We start from the raw sequence: 25,732 nt of genomic DNA, 5'->3' as shown, positions 1-25,732 counted from the left end.
AACATGCCTTGTATATATCAATGTTTGAGATTTAATTTAAATTTAAGGAAATTGGAATTCATTTTATCATGCTTCAAAAATTTTTACTGGGCACCCAAATACGTGAACAGTGCTAATATTAGTGTGTAAAATTCAGTAAACACTAACAAGTTTCATTATGTACCATCTGAAAGATATCAATAAAAGAAGATATCCTAAAATTTTTATATTCTGCAAATTTATGAAATTTATGGAAATATGAAAAAATTTTATCACCTAAAAAAAAGAAAAAGAAAAAAAGAAAAGGAGAGCCAGCACTATCAGGAAAAAATACAACGGGGGTAAGACACCCCTAGCACTAACTAAAAACCTAACCCCATGGCACTACAGGCCTGAAGGGCCTTGGCCTACCAAGCGACCGCTGCTCAAACTGAAGGCCTGCAGATTACGAGATGTCATGTGGTCAGTACGACAAATCATCTCGGCCGTTATTCTTGGCTTTCGCAACCGGGGCCGCCATCTCACCATCAGATAGCTCCTCAACTCTAATCACGTAGGCTTTTAGTGGACCATGAACCAGCCCCCAGATCCAGGTAAAAATACCTGACCTGGCCAGGAATCGAACCTGGGGCCTCCGGGTAAGAAGGCACGCTACCCCTACACCATGGGGCCGGCTTACCCCTAGCACTCCTAGGTGAAAATAACATAACCTCAATGTTACATTTTAATGGATTTATTGTATGCTTTGGAAACTTTATAGTGATTACATAATAAAAAATAGAAAAAAAAAGTGACCCTACGTAGTGAACATTTTTATCAAACAAAACACCCGTTTCATCCTCAGTTCTTTATCTTTGGCTGGCCATGTGTTCAAAATTTTCAGAGGGTGGAGTGATTTGAAAATGCAAGACAAACACAGAAGTAATAAATCTGAACAAAAGTGTTCCAAAACATATCAGCTCATGAAAATATCTGAGGATAGATAAGATGAAAACAGCCCTTAGATAAATGTATCTTGATGATTGCTATGTCTCTCTGTGCAATGTATCGAGGTACAACAAAGTCAGTGAATCAAAAATCAATTACCCCGAAGACTTAGAATCAGCTATTAGGCCTGTGCTACACAGTGCAGATACTATCATTCGAGTGCCACCAAAGCAACTAGAGGATGTAGAGCAATCTAGTTCATCTGAGTCTACAGAACATTTTGAAGTGGATGAGGATTTCTCCCCATTCACTTCAGAAGACAAACCACAGCTTTTTACTCGGGCAGAGTATGGCATGTGCTTTGAGTATTTAAAGCACCTCTAACAGTGAGATTGCAGGGTTGAGATAGAAAGAAAAGAAAACGCTGGCACCAGGAGTGGTCTTTAGTTGGTACAGGAACCGAGAGGAATAAGTCTATAAGTTTTTCAAAACGGAAAAATAGGTAGATCACTGGCTGTGGCATATTGGTTTAATTTTTCAATTTGGTGGTGAAAATTATGATAGTAATGACTGGCATTTATTTATCAATGCGTCAAATAGAAGCCTGAAAGCAGTGTTACTGAATAACAGAAGCGAATAATCTTTGATTCTTGTTGGGTATTCTGTTTATCTCAAAGAAACCTACGAAAATTTTCAGTTGCCAGGATCATCAGTGGCTATTGTGTGGAAACCACTATCTTGTTAGGCTAACAAGCAAGTTACACATAATTTCCTTGCTTTTTGTGTCAGTGGGATAGTAGAAATTAGAGATACACAATGGACAATGAAAGAGTGGCCTAAGAGGGAAAGTTTAACTCTTGGAGAGAAAAATGTGAAGTGTGCTAGTCTGGTTGATCCTAAAAAAAACACTACTTTCCCCTTTCCATATCAAACTTGGGATCATTAAGAAATTTGTAAAAGCACTGGACAAAAGTGGCATGCACTTTGAGTATTTAAAGCAAAGATTTCCATTCTTGTCAGAAGCTGAGATAAAGGAGCAGATATTCGATGGACTGCGGATTAGGCTCCTTATGAAGGACACTGCATTCTTGGGAACTATGAATGATGCTGAATGTCAGACAGGGTGTACTTTCAGAGAAGTTATCAATACATTTTTGGGAAATGTAAAAGACGTGAACTATAAGACAATTTTGAAAAGTGTTTTGAAACAATTTCAGGCTGCAACAAGAGATTAAAGAATCATCTGGACTACTTCCCTGACAATTTGGGTGCCCTAAGTGCTGAGTAGGGTGAAAGATTCCACCAACAAATAACAGAAATGGAAAGAAGATACCAGGGATGGTGGAATGTAGCGATGTTGGCTGACTATTGCTGGTGCTTGAAGAGGGAAAACTACATAACATGGCCTATTCTACAGGCGCTGCAGAGACCACCAATCAAGATCTGCCTACTATATCCAACAGCAGGAGACAACTCAGTGCGCCGATGGAACGCTGCAGGTATTTGCCACCAAGATCGAGCGACCAGGCAATGTGACTTAGATGGGCCACTCGATGATCACACCCAGTGCGGGGCAGCCGACATCATCTGCGATAAGCTCCGTGGCGCCGAGACCCATGCATAGATTATGCTTGGCGAGGAGCCGAACCTCAAGTGAGCTCTGATGATGACCCTGAGAATGGAGGCGATGATGGTGATGACATGGTTGGTAGGACCCCTGCTGGAAGAGGGTATACTAACAACGTCCAAACCGACGGCCAACGAATGAGAATACCACCTGATCAGGACACTTGTCCTGGCATGAACATCAAGTTTGACACCTCGGAATAAGGGAAGACTCAGCAAGGCCAAGCCTGAGACATGCGAGCCAGTCAACTGCATTGCACCAGTGGACTACAAAGGTGCTCAGGCTCTGGAAGTAGACAGACGTGTGAACGAGGGGAAAGTCGCTGGAGCTTTGGCCATCATGCAAGGACCTATGAATAGTCATCACAAGAGACGAGGACGTCGCCAACTGGATCCAGCAGATCCCCCAAGGATTGACAGCTGAGGTTGATGAGACAGTCTGTGGAGTGTTTTATCCATGGAACTGAGCGTTCATTCTGCCTATTTGCCATTGATGAGTTGTCTCTCGGACCAGCTGCTGTGAGTGAAGGTCATGTCTGGTGCAGCGTGGGAGAGATCACTGGGTATCGTCATGGACGGTGAACAAAATTATACTTGAGTGTGTGGGCTGTGAACTGAGGACGGTGATAGTGGTACTGAAGTAACTGTGGGATTGTGTTAGTGAACGAAGACTGAGTGTGAATTAGTGTGACTGAACACCAAGAGCCAAGAGAGAGAGCACAAATTATGTAATTTTGTGTGTGTGTTCTGCATTGTTAGTGTAAGTTGTGATACTGGTATGCCTGTGTCTTAGTTTGTAAGATTAAGTAGTTACGTAGTTAGATAATAAATTGTAGAGTTTAAAGTGCTACCAGTTTATGTGCATTTATATACCCCATCAACACAGAACAATGAATTTGTTTATCTGTCCATCAGACAACGAAAATTACTTCATTCCTGAATATAAAAAAAAAAATTCTTCAGTAGAATAAATAAATAAACAAATAAATAAATAAATAAATAAATAAATAAATAAATAAATAAATAAATAAATAAATAAATAAATAAATAAATAAATAAATAAATAAATAAATAAATAAATAAATAAATAAATAAATAAATAAATAAATAAATAGTTTAATATTTCATACTTTTCACATTAAATTATTAGGATATCAGTTCCCATGTTTTTTTACAGCCATGAAGAAGGGATGTTTAAAAAATTAGACTGCTCATACTGTAGCATTAAACACCAAAATTAGAGTAGATCCATCATATAACAGGTTTGAAAACACAGATCAACTTACCTACATAGTACCCCACGGCTTGCAGTTCTTGCACTAATTGCTGTTTCTGATCAGGGCTCATTCGAGCAAATACAGCACCTCTAACAGCAAACTTGGGCAGAATGTCTGGGAAATTGCTCTTAGCCATAGCCCAAGTTTTCCCTGTCATAGCAAAACAGTAATTACTAGGCTGGGGATGACCATCCTCTGGACTCTTCAGGTCTTCACTAGTCACTGTGCAACTTATTGTGCCATTCACTGAGCTTGATTCTACAGACTCAAAACTTGTAATACTATTGCTATTATTAAGCTCTGGTCCACTGCAGTCCTGTTCCTTTAAGCAAAGAAAACAATAATATTTTATATTTGTTACTACATTTGCAATTATTCAGAGTTGCCAGTAAATAAAATACTACAGAATGAATCTTACAAATATGGTAAATGTTAAAATGAGGGGGAAAAAAAGACAAGATTATTTATATTCATGAATGACAAGGACAACTCTTTCTGTTCCTCCCTCTTCCAATGTCAACTTGCTGTCGTGTTTATCCTATTTATGTTTCCATCTTGAGAGTGTGGCGAGGGAAGGCAGAAGAGGGTCCTTTGTTTAACAGTGATTCTGCTGTTGAGTTGTGGTCACATTCTGATGTAGTTTCTTCAATTTCGTGATTCAGCTGGGGAGTAAACATGGGAATGAAAATGGAAATTCTGAACGAATGTTTTAATAAATTATGCTTTATTATTTTTGAAAAGGAAAAACATGACCCAGGAACCTGAAAATATATGCATTGTGTACAGGGCATCTGCAGTGAATTATGTTGTTCAAAAGTGTTTTAGGAACAGTAACTTGCAGCTTGAAGACCAGGAAATCTCTGAATGGCCTGTTAAAACCGATTTGGCTACAATAATGCCCGAGGTGGAAGAAAATACGTATCTTATGCTGCACAGGGTTTCTCACGTAACTATCCAAAGATATCTCCTGTCCAAAGGATTTATTAATTGTGCCGATGTGACGCTGCCTCATGATCTTGACAAGTGCCAGCTGGCAAAACATATATCCATATTGTACCCGGGTGAGATGGACCATAGGTATCATGATTTGGTATTATAAAATAAATTCAGGGATATGAGAACATTAAAACACACACTGTAAGTCAGTTGGGGTGAACGGAAAGATTTCAGCATTTCAGACTTCCCTGCGACAAGATCGTGCCAGGACATTTAGGCCTATATAATGGGTGATGTATTTCCATGTTGAAAGTTAAGAGGATTACTCGAGCAAGAAGTGCACAGATAGCTGATCCATTAGATACAAAATCAGAAAGGAAGAAACTCTCAACAAAGCGGCCGATTGCTACAGGGAAGTGACGGAGGCGTTTATTCCTAAACAAGGCTGCTAGCCGTACTTCAGCAATACTGAGAAATGTCACAATAAATTTTTCCGTGCCTCCAAGCATATTCTTGTCAAGTTGTTGAGGAGAGATATTTAAACTACCCGCTGCAGTTTTAGCCAATGACAACAATTCTAAAAGGCCCACAGATGCAGCAACATGAAAGAATACAATTTGAACTCCAGTTATCTTCTCAGTTAATGGTAATTACAATATTCCAACCACCAAATTGTAATAATAATAATAATAATAATAATAATAATGTTATTTGTTTTACGTCCCACTAACTACTTTTACAGTCTTCGGAGACGCCAAGGTGCCAGAATTTAGTCCCTCAGGAGTTCTTTTACGTGCCAGTAAATCTACCGACACGAGGCTGTCGTATTTGAGCACCTTCAAATGCCACCGGACTGAGCCAGGATCGAACCTGCCAAGTTGGGGTTAGAAGGCCAGCGCCTTAACCGTCTGAGCCACTCAGCCCGGCACCACCAAATTGAATAGATGGGAATTTTTAGGTATCATCCCCAGGTTAATTGATAGTAAATTTAATGAATTAAGATATAGAATTCCAGGAATAGACCCCCGCTGGATCGCTATTGGTCAGACACACCACGCATACGTGGACGCCGACTTAGCATACGAAAAGAGGAGGACAGAAATCCAGTAATATCTTCGTGATCTACGAGCGATATGGGATAAGAATCAGACACGTGAATGTTTATCGCCAGTTAATTAAGCGGGATAAGTTAAGAGATCCAAATGAACTTGCAAGTGCCGATTTATGAAAACCAAACCCCCTCTCTCTGGAATGACCGCGAATGACCCATGCGGGAAGGCACATCATCCATAAATACGATGGACTGGAACCTCACGGGGACAGTTTGATACTTTGACACTTCAAGTCAGTACCTCGAGACTCATTCCAAGTCAGTCAGTTAGAGCCACGAGTACAGGGAGACGGTTCCACGCTGAAAGTACGCGAGTCTTTATGGAAGTGGAGACAGACAGTGAGATTATTCGCAGTACCGAGTGTTAATATCAGTATAACTGTATGATGAATTTTATACACTAGTAAAAGTTTCAGTGATTGAAAATAAATTATTAACAGAAAGCCGATAGTACTTTATGAAGGCAGTGTGCAGAGCCTGAATTAATAAGTTTCAAGATAGACAGTAAAACAATTATCCGGACCAAGAAACTGTAGGAGCATGACGAACACTGGACAGCCTAGGAATATTTCGGGAAGTGCCGGTTGAAAATCGCGAAATGTGCCGGGTCGAATAAAACGACGCCTCGTCGTAAGTATCAAGGCTTATGGTGCGGGCGTAAGCGAATAAGAGGACTGCGAAAGTGTAATGGGTCATAGGCACCTACAAGTGTTTTGTTGTATGAATTATTGTAACTTCATAATTAAGGTGTTAATAATGAGTAATCGCCCAGCAGTGGTTTTTTATATAAATGTTATAAAGTTCGGCAAGATGAACGAGTAAACAAATATGGGCCCATGAGGCTTCTTAATCGCCATGAGACAATGGAATTCTACACGAATTTGATATATTTGGGATGTTATCGCAATAAGACGGGGATAGGTGGAAATTAATCATGGTTACATAACGTAACACATGGATCGATTCACAAATCCACAATTTTATTTAAGATAGATGGATGAACTAATTTACATTAACATAATTATGGGTTAGATTAATTGATTATTTGTTTGTTGTATATAATGTAAATATGGGTTATATCTTTCAATTAATGCATGCTGTTTTAATAGAGCAAACGCCTGAAAAGCCTTACATCTGATCTGATCTATAATATGCCGATTCCGGTGTTATGAGTGGCAGAAGAGTCCAAGCACCGAGGATTAATTAGTGAATTAAATGGTTGAAGAGTTCCAGTGGAATAAATGGACTTCAAATGTAAAGGATGGAATAATTTAGCACTTGCAACGACTGGGTGGAGATTCTCAGCCGCGAGGTGCCATGGGATTTGAGATATGTCTTGGGGGGGCACATGGTGTTCCCATAAATTGACGACAGTACAAAAATGAAGGTTGCGTTTCGAATACCGTTATTGTGTCCCGACCAATGTGAAATCGGATCTTGGTGGTTCATATTGGGATTTAACGTATGTGACTAAATTCTAACGATTGGAAATTAAAATATAAAAAATTCAAATTAATAATAATAATAATAATCCAAGTAAATCAGGTCTTAATTGATTGCTTAGTGCCAAACTAGACCAAAATTGTAAAAGGTTAAGCATTAAACATAAATATAGTTAACTGCAGTGTAACAAGTGAAATTAATTTATCATAATAATAATTTGAAGAAGAATAAAAAGAAAAATTTATATTATTTCTGAGAATAATAATAATAATGATGAAATGAAATTAAAATATTAAATCAATGATGAATAAGTGTTACAATAATGATGATCTCCACTAATGAAAATATTATTATTATTATTATTATTATTATTATTTGAAGAAGCAGATGAAGAAGAACTTACAATATTATTTCTGAGAACAATAATAATAATGGTGAAATGAAGTGAAAATATTAAATAGATGATGATTCAGTGTTACAAAAATGATGATCCCCACTAATAATAATTTATTATAAAACTGATCAGTAATTTGTGCAGATTGATTATGAGGAAACACGACCCTCTGTTTGAAACGTCGGCGAAGGTTAGCATATAATATTCCCGGATGATAAATGATAATAATCAAATAAAGGATGATAATCGAAATAAATGATAATAATAAAATAATTATTATGGTAACCAAAATAAATGATAATAATCAGACAAATAATGATAATGATAATTATATAAAAATCAAAGGAAAATATACAGTAGAGTCTCGATTATCCGACCTAAACGGGACCTGGAGTACGTCGGATCATCGAAAATGTCGGATAATACAGAATAACTTCGAAAATGAACTGAAACAATCATCAAGGCTATACTCTAGTACTAAAACAAGGACATGTTTTACGGTACTCTGTTTATTGAATTATCAATTCAATTGTACAGTACATTCAGTATTGAACGAAAACATTCCAGATGTCTTACGAAAGGAAACTTTTCTCCACAGATATTAAGCTGCCTAATGCCGTACCTTTTTTTCCACCGATCAAGCCACCCAGCACTGGCAGGAAAATTAGGGCTCCCTTCATTAAACCCCTTCCGGAAATACGCAGCCTTTTCCTGTAGAATGGGGCCAGATATTGGCAGGTCCTTCTCCCGGTGTTGAGATAACCAAATAAATAGTGCTTCACTTACTTTTTCGGACTCACATTTTTCATTTTTTCTCTGCTCTCGTAGAGCACCACTTTTAAATTTCTTCCCTCTGTTTTTTCCAGTCTGCCACAGTAACACATCCAACATCCATAATCTGGAGCCACATTTTGAAGAATTTCCCCTTTGTTCAGTCTCTTTAATGCAGTCGTCTTCTATAGAAACAATCACTTTCTTCCATTTACTCGCTATACTCACAGAGGATATGAAAACTAGAACATCCGCACCCAACCAATACTACAATGAACAATGACTGAAGACTCACTGCACCTGTCCTTGAGGAAAAAACTGTCCTACCGCCAGCGGTCAGGCCAGTGCTTGTCACATAGTTGCACCCTCCACAGCGGGTGTGCCTGAATTTAGGCTCCACCAAAAGTTCAAATTAAGTCTACCAGTGTCGGATAACACGGAATGTCGGATAAGCGAAGGTCGGATGAGCGAGACTCTACTGTAATAGGGACAGTCGTCGTGTGTCGGATTGGTCGGAACCATCACTGGTACACCACATGGGAGATATTTGGCAGTATGTGCGAATTAACAGACGGACGGCACGTCATAATTATGCGAGCATAACAAATAACCTTACCGTACGTTATTGTCGTATTGACAAATGTAAATACTGAGTTAAGCTTTGAGGTGATGAGCTATGTCTGGCATGTTAGTAAATCTGGTTATGTAGGCTAGGGTTTGACCATCCAATTAGTTCCCGTTTTAGATAAGATAACATTTCCACGGTGCGAATCCGGCCTACCTGAATGTAACTAACTGGAGGCGACTCATATCCCACGGAACATGGATATGATGGTAAATAAAGTTTATTCTCATGTCCACATCTCCAAAATAAGATATCCAGCGGTGAAATGTCCACTCATAGGGACGTGAAATAGATCCCCAGTGATCAGCGGGACAAATTAACCGAATGTTATTCACCCCACCAGAATAGTGAGGTGAAACCAAATTTATGTACTCTTTTTCAGGATGGAAGTTCTAAAGTGTAATAATTGTCATCACTTGCAGTTTGCAAATTAAGTTAATAAATTGCTCCTTATTACAAATTCAATAGGAAACAGTTTTCATATTGTTTTATTGTAGTTAGTCTAGTATGCCCATGGAATTTAAGTTGTCACTTCCCAGTCCTATTGTGGAGTCCTATAATTTGTGTCTATGAATGAGCCTTCCCCTACCTTAATTTGCATGCCCCGTTCATCCCTGTGTTTATTTGTGTGCCTATATTTTTTTATTGATTAAATTTTTGATATCTATTAAGAACTGGTCACCCCTGAGATTAATGCTAGCCTGGGACTCAGAGGGTGAGCGGGTGCAATATGCAATTCATTCTGTCAAGGATACAAAGAACGAATCTCTAGCCAAGAACACGGTTACTGAAGACAAAAAGTGGACTGTCTTCCAATAATGCCATTTGCTGGAGGCCATGGTGTAAACAGGATGGACATTCTTTCCCATCACCTTCAAAGAGTGGTCTTTAATGAGCTGCTGCATAACAAGACAATCAATTCTGTAAAATACAGGTAACAACTGGACATTTTGAAGGAACCCCGTGCTCCAAAGATAATCTGTCCAATTTATATTTCAAGATCTCTTCTTTAACATCATGACCAATAAATTATTTTGATGTAGCTCTTCGCATCATCCTGCCACCAAAATTCCAGCTCTATGCAACTGATGTAGTGTAAGAAATAATAATAATAATAATAATAATAATAATAATAATAATAATAATAATAAGCCAGGCTGAGTGGCTCAAGCCATTGAGGCGCTGGCCTTCTGACCCCAACTTGGCAGGTTCGATCCTGGCTCGGTCTGGTGGTATTTGAAGGTACTAAATAAGTCAGCCTCATGTCGGTAGATTTACTGGCACGTAAAAGAACTCCTGTGGGACATATTTCCAGCACTTCAGCATCTCTGTAAACCGCTGAAGTAGTCAGGGGGACATAAAGCAAAGTAACATTATTAATAATAGCCTAATAATAATGTGCTAAAAAACACAGCTGTCGCAGAACAATGTGCAATAGAGACATACAAAGAGAGTCTTAAAAACATTTTATCACAGGAACGTCACTGACACAGAAATTTTCAATTACACCAACGTCTTCTTGCCCTTCCAAAACTCTGGCAACTTTACATATAATTATTGTTATTTTTTAAATACACTTTTAATTTCCTGTTTAGTAGCTTCTACTTTGGAGTTCTGTGTGAATGAATTATTTTCTCGGTGCCATGCATTTCATGAACTGTCTCGGTCAACAAGTCGATTGATTTTTCTGATTTATAAACCAACTTAAAAAAAAGAAGAAGAAAAAAACCAAGTTTGCAGCTATGCTAGTTGATTACTGTTTGAAATATGAAGAAATTCAACTGAAGAAGTGTCACCCTCATTCAGTTCATCTTTCACTAATTTAATATTTTCAAAATTGTCTGCATGACACACTGTTGCTTCTAATCATGTTCTCCAACAAGTAGCCTACCTATGGGTCAAAGTGGGAGTGCAGGATTTGGATTTTTGGTTTTGATCCAATCAATCCTTGTCCGAGCTTTCACAACAGCTCTTTCTTTTTTTTTTTGCCATTCGAAATTCACCCTTTTATGCCCCAAACTTTTTATCGTGACTTTTAAATTGAAAATAGTTATATTAAGTCAAAATGAGATACATTTACTATATTTACAGTCCTCTTCTTCATCCATTCCCTTTTCCAGATTCTCTCTGGGTAGGGTAGTGTACCAAAGCCCTCCACCTTACTCGATCTTTCCACCACTCCTCTTCCAATACTTTACTGCTATCGACTCCTCTATTTGCAATACGATCCACAACAGAGCTCCTCCATCTCATACTAGGCCGCCCCCTAGGCCTCTTTGTAGCCTCTGTATCCATGAAAGTTCTCTTTGGTATTCTCTATCCTGGCATTCTCATCATGTGTTCATACCATTTTAGCTTTGCTATATCAATCTCTTCTTGAAATTTACACACTCCCACGCTTCTCCTTATTTCCTCATTTCGTATTCTATCTCGTCTTGTCTTTCCCTGTATGCTTCTCAAGAACCTCATTTCAGCTGCTTGTATCTTACTTTGGTTCCGCTTAGTCAACGTCCAGGCTGCTGAAGCATAGGTCAGTGTAGGTTTATAATACGAAGAGTATAAAACCTTCTTCCACTTCATTGGCACATCTTTGTTCCATACAATGTCTCTCACACACACTGGTAGAAACTTGCAAACAGCTGTGTTCGTAAATCAATTTCTCCAACCAAATTTCCATCTTGTGACATCATGCTGCCCAAATATTTAAAAATTTTCACTACTTCAAGAGGTTCATTTCCTATTATCACTCCCCTCGATTTTCTGTTTCCTGTTGTCATGATCAAAGTCTTGCATTTTGCAGTACTAATCTTCATTCCAAAATTGTTTATCTCCCATTCCATAAATCAACTTGTACCTGCACTTCCTCTTCATTATCTTCCCAAACTACAATGTCATCAGCTAAGAGCATAGACTTTACTTGCTTGCCCATCATCTTCTCCTTGATATGATGTAGAATTCTATCCATGATGATAATGAAGAGTAAGGGAGACAATACACTTCCCTGTCTTAAGCATGTCTCAACTCTGAACCATTCAGTTTGACCCACTTTGGTTCTAATACAGCTTTCGCAATTTTGATACAGTGCTATTACCAGCTGCATTGTTTCATTCCCAATTTGTGCCTTTGTCAATGTTTTCCATACCAAATTCCTTGGGACACTGTCATATGCCTTTTCAATATCTAGAAACGTTACTACAATGTCCTTTCCATATTCCCAATACCTTTCCATCATTTGACGCAATGTTAATATTGGGTCAACTGTGGACCTGCCTCTTCTGAATCCACACTGGTGTTCTGCCAATTTTCCCTCTACTCTGTCTCTTATTCATTTATCCAAGACTAGCAAGATACCCGTGCTTCGCTACGGTATTCTACTGAAATTTACAATTGAATGCTTATTGTTTTAGAAATATAATCCGCCAAAATTCGCGATCTGACTCGTTTTCTGCTAGAATCCGCCAAAATTCGCGATCTAACTCGTTTTCTAATAGATTACCGCATGTTTCCTCCCATTCTTCAATCTTCCTTTCCAGCAATCGATTTCGTACTTCCCGGGCTAGGTCCAGATATTCCACCCGGTCAGTTGGGTCCCTAAATCTTTGCCATCTTTTCCTATAAGCATTTTTAATATGGATCAAATCCTTCAGGAGATCCGGCGTGGTGTCGTCTTGGGTGCCTTGGCGGTACTGAACCCGCGGCCAGACTGCATTCTTAGTCATTACCCGTCCAGGACCCTTTTCCAGGGTGGTCCGCACGTTTGACAACGGTCCAGAACATTATTATTATTATTATTATTATTATTATTATTATTATTATTATTATTATTATTATTATGAGATGTTCTGGACTCCACAGCAAGATGCAAGACCGCTACTTGGCGGTAAATTACATCTGCTGCCAGTGTCATTGTTACAATGTGACCAGCACTATCGTCGCGCGTAGGCAAGTGTGCGGGATTTCTGGCGATACCAATGACATACTTCCGTGCATTATTGACCTTATTATAGAGGTGAACAATTTGACGGTCCATTTCATTCCTATCGTTTATCTCAAATGTGTTTAAATTTTTATTTATATGCCAGGAGAATCTACTGTAATCTAAGAACGTTCTCCGAATGAAAAGATGGCTGTTGAAAACGAACCCAGGAAAAATTAAAAATGATCGGTTTATGAATAGGTACATCGAAACTAAATAGCCTGTTTCCAGTCATTCGACAGGGTCAGGAATGGAATTAATAAAGCCCCATCTAGCGGCGACAATAGGAATTGTGCCGGCTGCCAAAGCACACCTCTGGGGCAATGATCGATGAATGACAAATGAAATGAAATATTGGACAGTGTTGCTGTAATGAATGATGACAGGGAAAACCGGAGTCTTCGGAGAAAAACCTGTCCCGCTCCGTTTTGTCCAGCACGAATGTCACATGGAGTGACCGGGATTTGAACCACGGAACCCAGCTGCGAGAGGCCGGCGCGCTGCCACCTGAGCAACGGAGGCTCCTTATAAGTACATTATGAACAGTAAAATCAATTGGTCTCACCTCCTTTTACACCCCACTGCCGTTAAGATTATTAACCCCCCCCCCAAAAAAAAATTAAAAGAAGGCGTGTTTCTTTATGTTTAAAGGAGATTCAAAACACCAATGTTCACGTCTGTTACCTTCAGTTTTGGGACATAAGTATCCCCATAAAAATAATTCACTTTTTTTCACTTTCTTTCACACTCCCCCCCCGTAAGAGCATTTTCCGGCAAAAAATACTTGTTTCTTTAATAGTAAAGGATCTTCTAAGTAGCAATTATCACGACTCTAACTTCTTCAGTTTTTGATTTGTGTGTCCTCATGAAAGGAATTCAGCTCCTTTTCACTCCCGCCCCCCCAAGATGGTTCCACCACCCCCAAAGCACGTTTTTCTTTGTTTAAGGAGATTCAAATACCAATTTCACGTCCGTAACAACTTCAGTTTTTATTAGATGTATGTATTCTCATACAATTAAGTCAATTAATTTTTCTATTCTTTCAACTCCCCCCCCCCCAACCCTTAATTGGATTTTCCGAGATTACGTGTTTCTTTACTTTTAAAGCTGATTCCAAATGTCTAATTTCACGTCTGTAATATCTTCATTTTTGAGATATCAGTAGCCTAATTAAAAGAATTCGACACCATTTTCAGTCACTTTTACACCCGCCCCCCTTTCCACACTAGTGGTATTTCCGAAAACTAAAAATACACGTTTCTTTATTTTTAACAGAGATAAAAAATACCATTTTTTCACTTCTGTAACATGTTAAGGTTTTGAGATATACTGTTGAAATTATCATTTTAAAATTTCACCCCTTTTTAGTTCCCCTTAAGTCGAGTTTCCGAAAACAAATCACCTATCTTTCTTTACATTTACAGGAGATTCCAAATACCACATTTTAAGTCTGTAACATGTTACGTTTCTCAGATATTCTGTAGATATAGTCTTTCAAAAAATTCACCCCAATATGTCACTCCTGTTTAACTGCCATTAATTGGAATTTCCAAAAAAAAAAAAGTGTTTCTTTATTTTCAAAGGAGATCCCATATACAAATTTTCAGTTCTGTAATATCTTCAGTTTCAGAGATATATGTATCCTCATTAAAGGCATTCAACCCATTATTCACCCTTTTACACCCCTCCTATTCGGATTTACAGAAAACGAAAAATACGTGTTCCTTTATTTTTAAAGGAGATTCTAAATATCAATTTTTACATGTGCAAACTTTTAAAGTTTTGAAATATAGATAAACTCATTTTAAAAATTCATCCCCCTTTTCCCCCTCCCATTAATTGGATTTTCCAAAAACAAAAAAAAATACGTGTTTCTTTATTTTTAAAAGAGATCAAAAGTACCAATTTTCAGGTCTGTAATATCTACAGTTTCTGAGATATAAGTACCGGTATCCTGATTAAATGCATTCAACCTCTTTTTCACCCTTTAAAAACCTGTCCTATTGGGATTTTCTGAAAACAAAAAAATACGTGTTTCTTTATTTTTAATGATGATTCTAAATACCAATTTTTACATCTGTAAACTTTCTTTCAAAGTTTTGAGATATAGATACACTCATTTGAAAAATTCACCCCATTTTTACCCCCGGATTAATTGGATTTTCCAAAAACAAAAAAATATGTGTTTCTTTATTTTTAAAGGAGATACAAAACACCAATTTTCAGGTTTATAATATCTTCAGTTTCTGAGATATAAATATCCTCATTAAATGCATTCAACCCCTTTTTCACCCCTTTCCACCCCTCCTATTGGGATTTTCCGAAAACAAAAAAATACATGTTTGTTTATTCTTAATGAAGATTCTAAATACCAATTTTTACATCTGTAAACTTTCAAAGTTTTGAGATATAGAAACACTCATTTTAAAAATTCACCCCCCTTTCCCTCTCCCATTAATTGGATTTTCCAAAAAACAAAAAAATACGTGTTTCTTCATTTTTAAAAGAAATGAAAAGTACCAATTTTCAGGTCTGTAATATCTACAGTTTCTGAGATATAAGTACCGGTATCCTGATTAAAGGCATTCAACCCCTTTTTCACCCGTCCTATTGGGATTTTCTGAAAACCAATAAATACGTGTTTCCTTATTTTCAAAGAAGACTCTAAATACCAATTTTTGCATTTGTAAACTTTTAAAGTTTTGAGATATAGATACACTCATTTTAAAATTTCACCCGCTTAGCAACGGAATATCCAAATATCCTCTCTTAGCGAGCACCTACATCTTAATATGAATGAATCCCCAAAATTTCATTTCATTATGTCCAGTAGTTTTGGCTCGGCGATGATGAATCAGTCAGTCAGTCAGTCAGTCAGTCAGTCAGTCAGTCAGTCAGGACAAGCTATTTTATATATATAGATTCTTTCAAGGCTCTTAGCTGTATGAGGTAGCAGTGTCACTCCTCTGTAATTCTGACATTGCTTCCTTTCTCCTTTCTTGAAAATTGGTATAATGACCTCTTTCGTCCCCTCTTTTGGAACAGACTTTTCTTTCCATATTACTCTGAAGAATCTATACAACCACTGTAGACCAACTGGTCCCGCTGCTGTTATTTCTATGGTGACTTCGTCAATTCCAGCTGCCTTGCCTCGTTTCATTCTTTTAGTGGCCCACTCAATCTCTGCCATGGACACTTCGTTTTCCTTATCTTCCATCTATACTAAATCTGATTCTTAGATTTCTCCTTGTACCGAGGTATTCTGCACGTTGTCAAGCTGTTCAAAGTATTTTTCCCACCTCTTCAATATATCCTGCTTCTGTGCCATCACTTCCTCCTGATAATTTTTAATGAAGTTTGCACCTTCACCTGGGTTTTTCTTCTTTTTTTACCCACTTTTTGCTTCCGGTTGTATCTTCTTGCAGAGATTCAGTGAATTTTTACCAGCATTTCTTTTTCTCTTCTTGAACCACCTTGGAGCACTCTTTCTTGCAGTGCCTGTATTCAGTTTTGTGTTCTGTTGTTCCATTTCTCAGCCATCTTTTCCAAGTTTGGTTTCTCCTGTTTTACTACATCTTTTACCCTGTTATTCCACCAGGGCATTTATTGATCTTTCTTCCTTCCTGATACTCTTCCACAGGTCTTTTCTGCAGACTTCACCATGACTGTTCTAAAGTATGCCCATTCTTCTTCGACCCTTCCGATGTCTTCCTTAGGTATACTTGTTTTAATATGTGTCTAAAACTCCTCATTTATTTCCTTCTCCTGCAATTTCCACACCCTTAGTTTTCTCTGCCTATTCTCAGTCATCTTTTGTATCTTTCCCATCTTTAACTTAGCTATCACAACTCTGTGATCTCCTTCAAAAGATTCACTTGGGAGGGCTGTTACATCTACCAAAATTTTCCTGTTACCTCTCTCGACCAAAATGTAATCCATCAAAGTTTTGATTTTGTTATCCCAGCTATATCTTGGTATCTTCTGACTGTTTTTCTTTCGAAACCATGTGTTACCAACGATCAGCTCATTTCTTCTACAAAAGTCTACCGAAATATCTCCAGCCTTGTTTCTCTTCCCATATCCAAATGGTCCTATGTATAATCTCTTCATCTCCCATTCCTTCCTGACCTACTTGGGCATTCATATCTCCTATGATCCCAACTTGTTTGTCCTGTATATAGCCTTCCAGATATTCAAGGTATTCATCTAAATCCGTATTTGTATTTCCTGTTTGTTGAGCATACCCTTGAATTATATCTTAATCAACATGTCATTTATGTTTTCCACCAATTCTAGGCATTCCTTTAGGTCTTTTCTGATTATGAGACATTCACCAGTTTTGGCTTCTCTTCCTCCACTTTAGTATAAGGTGTATCCTTTCTGTAGCTTCCTCTCATCTTTTCCTTTCCATTTGGTCTTACTGATTCCCAGCAATGCTATATCTTTGTCAACCATAAACACTACAATTTCTTCCACACTTTCCCTCTTAGTGTCACTATATTTAGAGTACTTGCTGCAAATATAGTTTTCTTCACACAATACAGGAGCGGGTACAAAAGTGCCCATTGGTCACGAGTCCTGAAAGGATACGACAAAATGATATTTTAATTTTAAATGTAGTTGATAATGATAAATTAAATTTCTTTACAGTGAAATAATTTTATTTCACTATGGACACTATTTTACAAATATTTTGTTAAATCACCTGTTTCAACCAATATTTGAATATACATAGTCTCAACGCTAAAAAATCTGAATATCAAAATGGCACGTCTGGGCGAAACTCTGCAAATGCACACGGCCTAACCACCCAAAAGCTGGTTCTATTCCTGTGATTGTAAAATCTGAATATTTCTGCCATATTCGTTTAGAGTATAGGACAAAAAAGTTTTCTCTTTGTGATATTCAGCAAAGCAATATCTATCAAGTGGAACTTTGTATCTCTCACAAGCCATTACCATCTTCACCTTGCGACAAAGGGCACATGTCTTAGCTTGCCCATTTATGATGAGATGAACTCTATGAGTCTCATGAGCAGGTTTGCTTATCCTATCACAATATTACATTGGCCCTTGTGTCTTTGGAGGGGTATCATACTTCTGGAGAACTGTCGCCCGAATCTTCAGGAGGTCCAATAAAAACATCGGCACAAAGGTCTCAAGATTCTAAATTATCTCTGCCACAGTAAAATGCCATATGCTGGAAGATGGATGTTGGATATAACGATGATATTTTGTACAAAAACCTAACAGGAACAAGACCAACGTTGCTTCATAAACAGACTAGTTATCATTACACTGTTATTAAAAATATTTTTTGAATCCGATTTTGATATTTTCTTGAATCATTTTGTATCAGTGTCTAGATAATAAACTTCTTAGTTTTAGCGTACTTTTTGGATTCAATTATGTTTTATATTAACATTTTTTTCACTGAATTTGTCTCAGCAAGTTATTTATTGCTCCATCTAGTGATGTAAAATATTGTATATTGTTATTGTTCATTATGATTTTGAGCACATTTTTAGCTTGCATTATGTAGATTACTCTAACCTCCTCCCCCCTTATTTCAATGAAGATGGCTCAAACGAGTCTAAACATGTTTGAATTTTATTGCTCTGTCTAATGATGGAATTATGTTTTGTATTGAACTAGGAGGATATTTTGTAAAGTGAAAACAGTCAATACAGAATGATTCTAATATCTATATATATAAAATAAGAGTTTTGTCTGTACATTGCTCAGAATTTGAAAAAAAAAAAAAAAAAAAAAAAAAATTGTATTTCTGTATCATTCATGTCCGCAGTAACAAGGAAATGCACTTTTTTCTTTTCCGTAATTTCTGTCTGTCTGTCTGTATGTACACGCATCACTTGAAAACGGCTGAAGAGAATTTGATGAAAATCGGTATGTAAAGTTGGGGGATGAGCCACTACAATCTAGGCTATAAATCATTTTTTTCACGCTGAGTGAAATGGTAGTTTAGGGGAAGGCCTAAAATTTAATTCTCAAATATTTATATTTTAAGTGGTCCTGTCGATAAATACTACATAGTTAAAGTTACATAGAATTAAATTTCCGATCATTTATGTCTTATACAATTTTACCGTACCGGCTATGATAAAACTGATATTCATGTATTTCGACTTTTGTTGCTAAGTCCACATCAATGCCGAGCCACGAGAAAATGGGTGAACAGAATTTAATGAAAATCGGTATATAGAGTCGGGGAAGAAAAAACTGTAGTCTAAGCTATAAACAATTTTACTGAACCTGGGTGAAATGGTAGTTTAGGGGTAGGTGCCTAAAATTTAATTTGTAAATACCTTCTTTATGGCTCCTATAGAAAAGTACTACATAACAAAAGTTACAGAGAATACAATTTCCGATCATTTATGTTTTATTCAGTTTTACAGTACCGACTATGATAACAGTGGTATTTCAGAGTCAGAAGAAAACTAAATGCGAAGACCTACAATATTGAAAGCGCATAACATTGATCAACAATAACATTACATTGACCATTCTTTGTTGCGATGTTCTTTGCCTCTTATCGTGCCCTCAACTCCGATAGATGGGATTACTGTTGCGTGCCGAGTATAACAGCCTGACTCAATATTGGCGGGAAAGAGCTGGGGAGTTAGAAAACTTTTTTCTTTAGCATGCCATTCCTCTGGTTCATACATTGTCTGATACTGCTGGTACGTAACACACTGGTTCATCAGTATTCCAGCTATTCGTTCCCTACTCTGACACGCTGTTTTGAATGAGCAGTGTGCAGATTTGGCAGAGGCTCACTTAGTAATAGTAGTATGACCTGGTCTAGAATTACAATTTAGGCCTATTCCAAATTATAGCACTACAATTCACTAAATAATTCAAAATTCAACCCTGAAAAGAGACGTTACTTAAGAAAAGCGTCTTCCTCTTCACTTTTACTAAACTCTACATTCATTTTGTTCCAAATTAGCAGTGAAGAGGGGTTTTCTCCTCTGGTTTGGAGGAAAAATTTGCCTCCAAGTCAGTTAGATTTTTCCGCCACCATTTTAGTGAAATGAGATTTTCTGACTCAACGGGTACTCCTAGGAAAGAGATTAGTGAAAGGGCATAGATTTGTCCTCATGGGACTCCCCGCTATTCGACGCCCCCCCCCCCCCCGACGAGAAAAGACGAAGTGTGTTCACGGATCAAGGCTTGGCCATTCCAGCTCTGGAACTTTGGACTGTTAGATCGGCAGCGTAGTACTGTTTGTTAAAAGTGAGAAAATGCGTGGTTTTTCATTTGATTGAGTATTTCATGTTGCTTTTAATCACGCCATTCCTACTGACGTCATTGTAATGACCCATGTTCATTTCACTTGGGAAAACCACTAAAGCAGTCTTTCTGAGAATGTAAAAAAGCAGGTGGAGAGTGAGTGTCTGCCATTATAATGAAAACTCCCCATCCTGATTGTGACTGATAGTAGGCAAGCAACCGAGCTCGATAGCTGCAGTCGCTTAAGTGAGGCCAGTATCCAGTAATCGGGAGAAAGTGGGTTCGAGCCCCACTGTCAGCAGCCCTTGAAGATGTTTTTCCGTGGTTTCCCATTTTCACACCAGGCAAATGCCGGGGCTGTACCTTAATTAAGGCCGCGGCCGCTTCCTTCCACTTGCTAGGCCTTTCCTATCCCATCGTTGCTATAAGACCTATCTGTGTTGGTGCGATGTAAAATGAATAGCAAAAGAAGTAGGCAAGCAGACCTACCATCACAATGAAAATTCCCTAACCCAGTCTTCATATCAGAAAAGACGTTTGGTGACTTCCCCGTCATGTTTCTAGGGTAACGTTACTATGCAATATAATACAATCTTGCTCACAACGTGTACACTACCTAACCTAGAATTCTGTATACAATGTAGAATTCCGTAGCAAAGCACGGGTACATCAGCTAGTCCTGTAATAAAACTATATTTTCAAGCATTATGTGTAAGAAATATTGCAATTACTTTGGTAAAAAAATGCTTAATACATTTCAAACATGTTTGTAGGATTCAAGTCCAATGGGCACTTTGATGCCCACTTTAAGTTTTACGTATCACAGAATCACACTAAGTGCACATGAAAATAGTGACACTGACATCACTGTACATTTTGATATGATCTTTCTCAGATAACAATTCAATTACGCAGATGATAGTGTGTATGAAGCTTACCACCTCTTTGAAGGTGTTACAACATTCCAAACACCCTTCCTTCCTTGCAAATATCAGTAAGTGATCAAACGCAATTCTTGATAGGCACAATATTCTTGTCAATATTGTCCCTATTTCTTGCTGACAATGTCCAGACATATTTAAAACACCACTGTTTCCTCTAATAATGAAATTTTCAAGAGATCACAAAAAAACGCCTGTTGGGCATAAATGGGTTAATTTGTCCTCTTCAACATATAAGGTATGTACCTGCTCATGCACTCTGTGAAAACCATGTATTAAACAAGTTACAAGGTGCAAGTTAAAACACCTCTGATTTTTTTCCTCACTAACTAATTACATGAAAACCATGAAACTTGTGTCACTTCTTGACGTAATTTCCCTGCAGCTGTATATCACAACGCCGACACCATGATTCCATGGCCACTGCAAATGCCTCTTTAGGGGTCTGTTTTGACCACGGGAAAATAGCTAATGCAACAGTGGCACGCCTAGTGAATGTATTGTTTGAAACAGTCAAAAGTCGCTAGGAGCCAGGTCAGGTGAGTAGGGAGCATGAGATAGAAACTGCTGCGTCATGTTCGCACCCACCAGGAGAACACCTGTAGCATGCAGGATTGTGTGCGCTGATCCCATGGAAATGCTAATGTTCCACACTCATTCGTGATCCTCAAAAGCAACTTTCTCCACTCGCTCACTCGTGTTGTCAGACCAGCTTGTGCAAGGCCGAGATTGTCTTGGTTTGTCGTCACAGGATATTCTGCCTTCTTTGAACTATCACACCCACGAACGCACATCCATGACACCATCACCACATGTCTCGCTTAACTGGCCATGAATTTCAATCGGTGTCACACCACGCAAATGGAGAAAATGAACAATTACACACTGATCTTGTAATGATTGCCTTGATTAACTCATACTGGCTATACAGTATCAGCACATAAGTGAAGCGTTTGTTGATGTAATGCTGAAAGTAAAGGAGTGTGTTCTTTCTTGTTTGCCAATCACCATTTAAATATAAAAAACAGTCCTTACTCTTGTTCACTGCTGCTAGGGTTCTTTGTGACATACAGTGCTCCCACCAGAAGCATGCACTGACAAAGTGTGTCTGCTGCCTTCATGATAAATGGAGCAGCATCCATAAGCAAGAGCAAATATGACCCCATTTGTTCATAACTGCAGAGATTCATTGAATAAGCAAACCATCGTTATATGATTAGATGCTGATATTTCTGTACATGCTATTGGCCAACTGCTTGGAAACTATTTCATTCCTTTCTAGCATACCTACCACAATGTTTCCCTCCCCTGGAGTCCAATGATTAATTCATGCTTACCCATTAAAAAAAAAAATTACATTCCAGCCTGATCTTCCCCGGTATTTCTTCATAACATGCAGAGATATACATTCTTAATGTACATTCAACTGGTGTTTGAGAATGTGTGTATTTTGAAAGAAATTTTCTAAGGTCTGGAATTTTCAATTTATATAAAGGAATATCAGATGTAAGAAGGCTCTGCATAATATTCAGACATTTTTGAAAATGGGGAATGTGAAATGGAAGTTGCTTCACCTAAAAGAACTTGTCTACAAGTTGCACGTAAAGTGGCCATTCATTGTTTACTACTTGTTAAATGCTGTAAGACTTGAGATTACTGATCTGCATTTACAAATTTCCCACATTTTTGAGAGAATAGAATTTTCCCATTACTTGCGAAAATTCCACTAAATTCAGTAACATATTGCTGCAAACAAGAAAGAACGCTCGCCTTTACTTTCAGCATTACATCAACAAACACTTCACTTATGTGCTGATACTGTATAGTCAGTATGAGTTAATCAAGGCAATGCCAATAACTGAAGAATATTCAAGACCAATGCATTGCTTCATTTCATAGATTCCCTATGAAGGGAGGGAGAGCGAGTGAGCTACATCGTGCAATCAAGGTCACAATGCAATACATTTAACCCTTTGGGGTCCAATGCTGGACTTAGTCTGGCAGAACTTCAAGGTAATATACTGTATTTCATATGCTGCAGCGAAAATGGTCCAGAGTTTTACGCAGTATACAGCCCAGGCATGGCTGTTATGTGCTGTAATCTGCTTTTAATTTGCTTCAGCTGATTTGCTTTTTTCTATGGAGATATTTCATCACTGGTACTGCTGTGTTTACATTTGTTATCAACATGGCATCCATCAGTCGTGACATTGAACCTGATGATGCTTATGAACAGTTGTGCGACAGTGGCGATACTGATAATTTGATGATGTGAAAGTCTGAAAGTGACAGTGTTCTTGAATCTGAGAATGATTTTTTGATTGAGGAGGAAGAAATTGAGGTGGAAGACAGTGGCAAAAACTAGTGATGGTGAATGATACCAGTGTTCTAGCACGATCGAGCCAACCCCATAAGCGCAGAGGTTCGAGCCTGTTTGAAGCAGCTCGAGCAGGCAAGTGACTAAAGGCGGAGTCTGACCTGGGCTACAGCACGAATGTGCAGATAAGCAAACAGCATATGAAGTGAAGCACCACTCACGCAGTTGTGTATGATATTGATAATGAAGGTGCATGCTGTCTGTCCATAAAATTAGGAGGGTTAGATTATGATAATATGCTATGAAAAGGACAAGGCATGCATCCGTTATATTCCAAGCATATTAACGGAAGTGAAAAAATGAAAACCTACAACCTGTTACCCAGTCAGTGACCGGGTCAGGGATGGAATGAATTAAGCCCTCATCTTGCGGCGAGGATAGGAACTGTGCCGGCTGCCGAGGCCTGTCGCACTCCTCTGGGGCAATGATTTATGACTGACAGATGAAATGAAATGATAGTGGAGAGTGTTGCTGGAATGAAATATGACAGGGAAAACCAGAGTACCCGGAGAAAAACCTGTCCTGCTTTGTCCAGCACAAATCTCACATGGAGTGACGGGGATTTGAACCATGAAACCCAGCGGCGAGAGGCCGACGTGCTGCCGCCTGAGCCACGGAGGCTATTAACAGAAGTATTTCCTCCCAATGCAGTACTTGTGTATCTTGTAACAACTGTACGTTTGACGCAACATTATGAATATGGTATTATTATTCTTACGTTGTCATGCTTTGGGCGGCTAAGACAGCTGTTTTTTTTTTTTTTTTTTTTTTTTTGCTAGTTGCTTTACGTCGCACCAACACAGATAGTTCTTATGGCGACGATGGGACAGGAAAGGGCTAGAACTGGGAAGGAAGTGGCCGTGGCCTTAATCAAGGTACAGCCCCAGCATTTGCCTGGTGTGAATATGGGAAACCACAAAGACAGCTGTCTACCGCTGCACGTGAGGTGCTCTCTCTGTCCTCAATATTGGGGGTTTGAATCCCCTCCTTGGGAAAGAATTACACTTTTGCTCGTATAAAGAAACTTCAATAAGATAAAATCATCAATCGTGTACACAAATAAATGTATAAATATTATTATGAAGCAATGTTAGGTAACTGATTGCGCGAAATATATCAAAATCAGAAGTATCTCTTCTGTGATTCGGGATTTCAAGCTTTAACCAAATTTCAGGTCAATTGGTCCAGTAGTTTTTGAGCCTACCCGTAACAAACAAAACAGACACCATAAAATTTTTAGTAATGGTACAGATGATCAGAATGAACTAGTGGCAAATGTGTTAACAACTGAAGACAAAATATTATAAATTTTTAGTCTTATAACCAGGGCCCAGATTTCAATGATATGTCATCTTTTAATTGGTGCGTCATAGAAGTTGCTAAGTTATATACAAATCCTGTTCACGGCCCCCAGATTACAGAAATGCGTACTTATTAAGTCATTTTTTCATAATTTTTTGAAGTATTTGATTTTTAGGTAATTAATTTTTTGCTTTTTTGCATCATTTTGTCATTTTTAATTATTTTATTTTTCTTATTGGTTATTTTAAAAAAAGAATCCACGTTTTACGTCATCAACCAACTGGTTCCTATATCTTGACGTACTTGAAGGTTGAAATAGATGTTGATTCCCATAGGGAATCTGAAATATTTGTCCCGAATAAGTAAATTTATAATACCAATATGAATGGTCTATTATTGGACATTATAAATTTTCCAGCTAACTCATTTCTGGTAGACAGCATTAGAAGGTTTACGTGAAGGTTCATCTTCGAAAGTTTCTGCACTCAGTTGTGAGCCGAGTATAGTCCGCGCACCTTTTAGCGATATCTTTTTGTATGGGTAGGACGAGTAAGAAGGGAGCTCTCCCGGTAATACTGCCAACTGAATGGAAATGAAATTTTAATTGAATCGATAATATGATCGATCGATATGAATTGCTTAAACCTTTAGGGCCGATTGCAGAAACGATGACTAGTTTTAAGCCGAAGACATCGTCTACCTAAACAACGTCTAAACCGTTCACGATCTTCCATTGCATAAACAATGTTCAGTCGATGTTTAACTAGACATCCCTTAACGTTTCAATTTTGGTT

At 38.1% G+C, this 25,732-nt stretch overlaps 1 protein-coding gene across 1 annotated transcript in view; it reads right to left on the bottom strand.

The window, feature by feature from the left end:
* anne (anne boleyn) overlaps positions 1–25,732 on the bottom strand; it is a 382,933-nt gene that overhangs the window by 9,574 nt on the left and 347,627 nt on the right. Inside the window, exon 15 of the mRNA XM_067140654.2 lies at positions 3,819–4,131. Within this exon, the coding sequence (XP_066996755.2) occupies positions 3,819–4,131 (313 nt within the window). The remainder of the gene's footprint in view (positions 1–3,818; positions 4,132–25,732) is intronic.

Source organism: Anabrus simplex, chromosome 2, assembly GCF_040414725.1.
Source record: "Anabrus simplex isolate iqAnaSimp1 chromosome 2, ASM4041472v1, whole genome shotgun sequence".
Classification (NCBI taxonomy): domain Eukaryota; kingdom Metazoa; phylum Arthropoda; class Insecta; order Orthoptera; family Tettigoniidae; genus Anabrus; species Anabrus simplex.
This window is presented reverse-complemented; position numbering and strand designations above follow the sequence as displayed.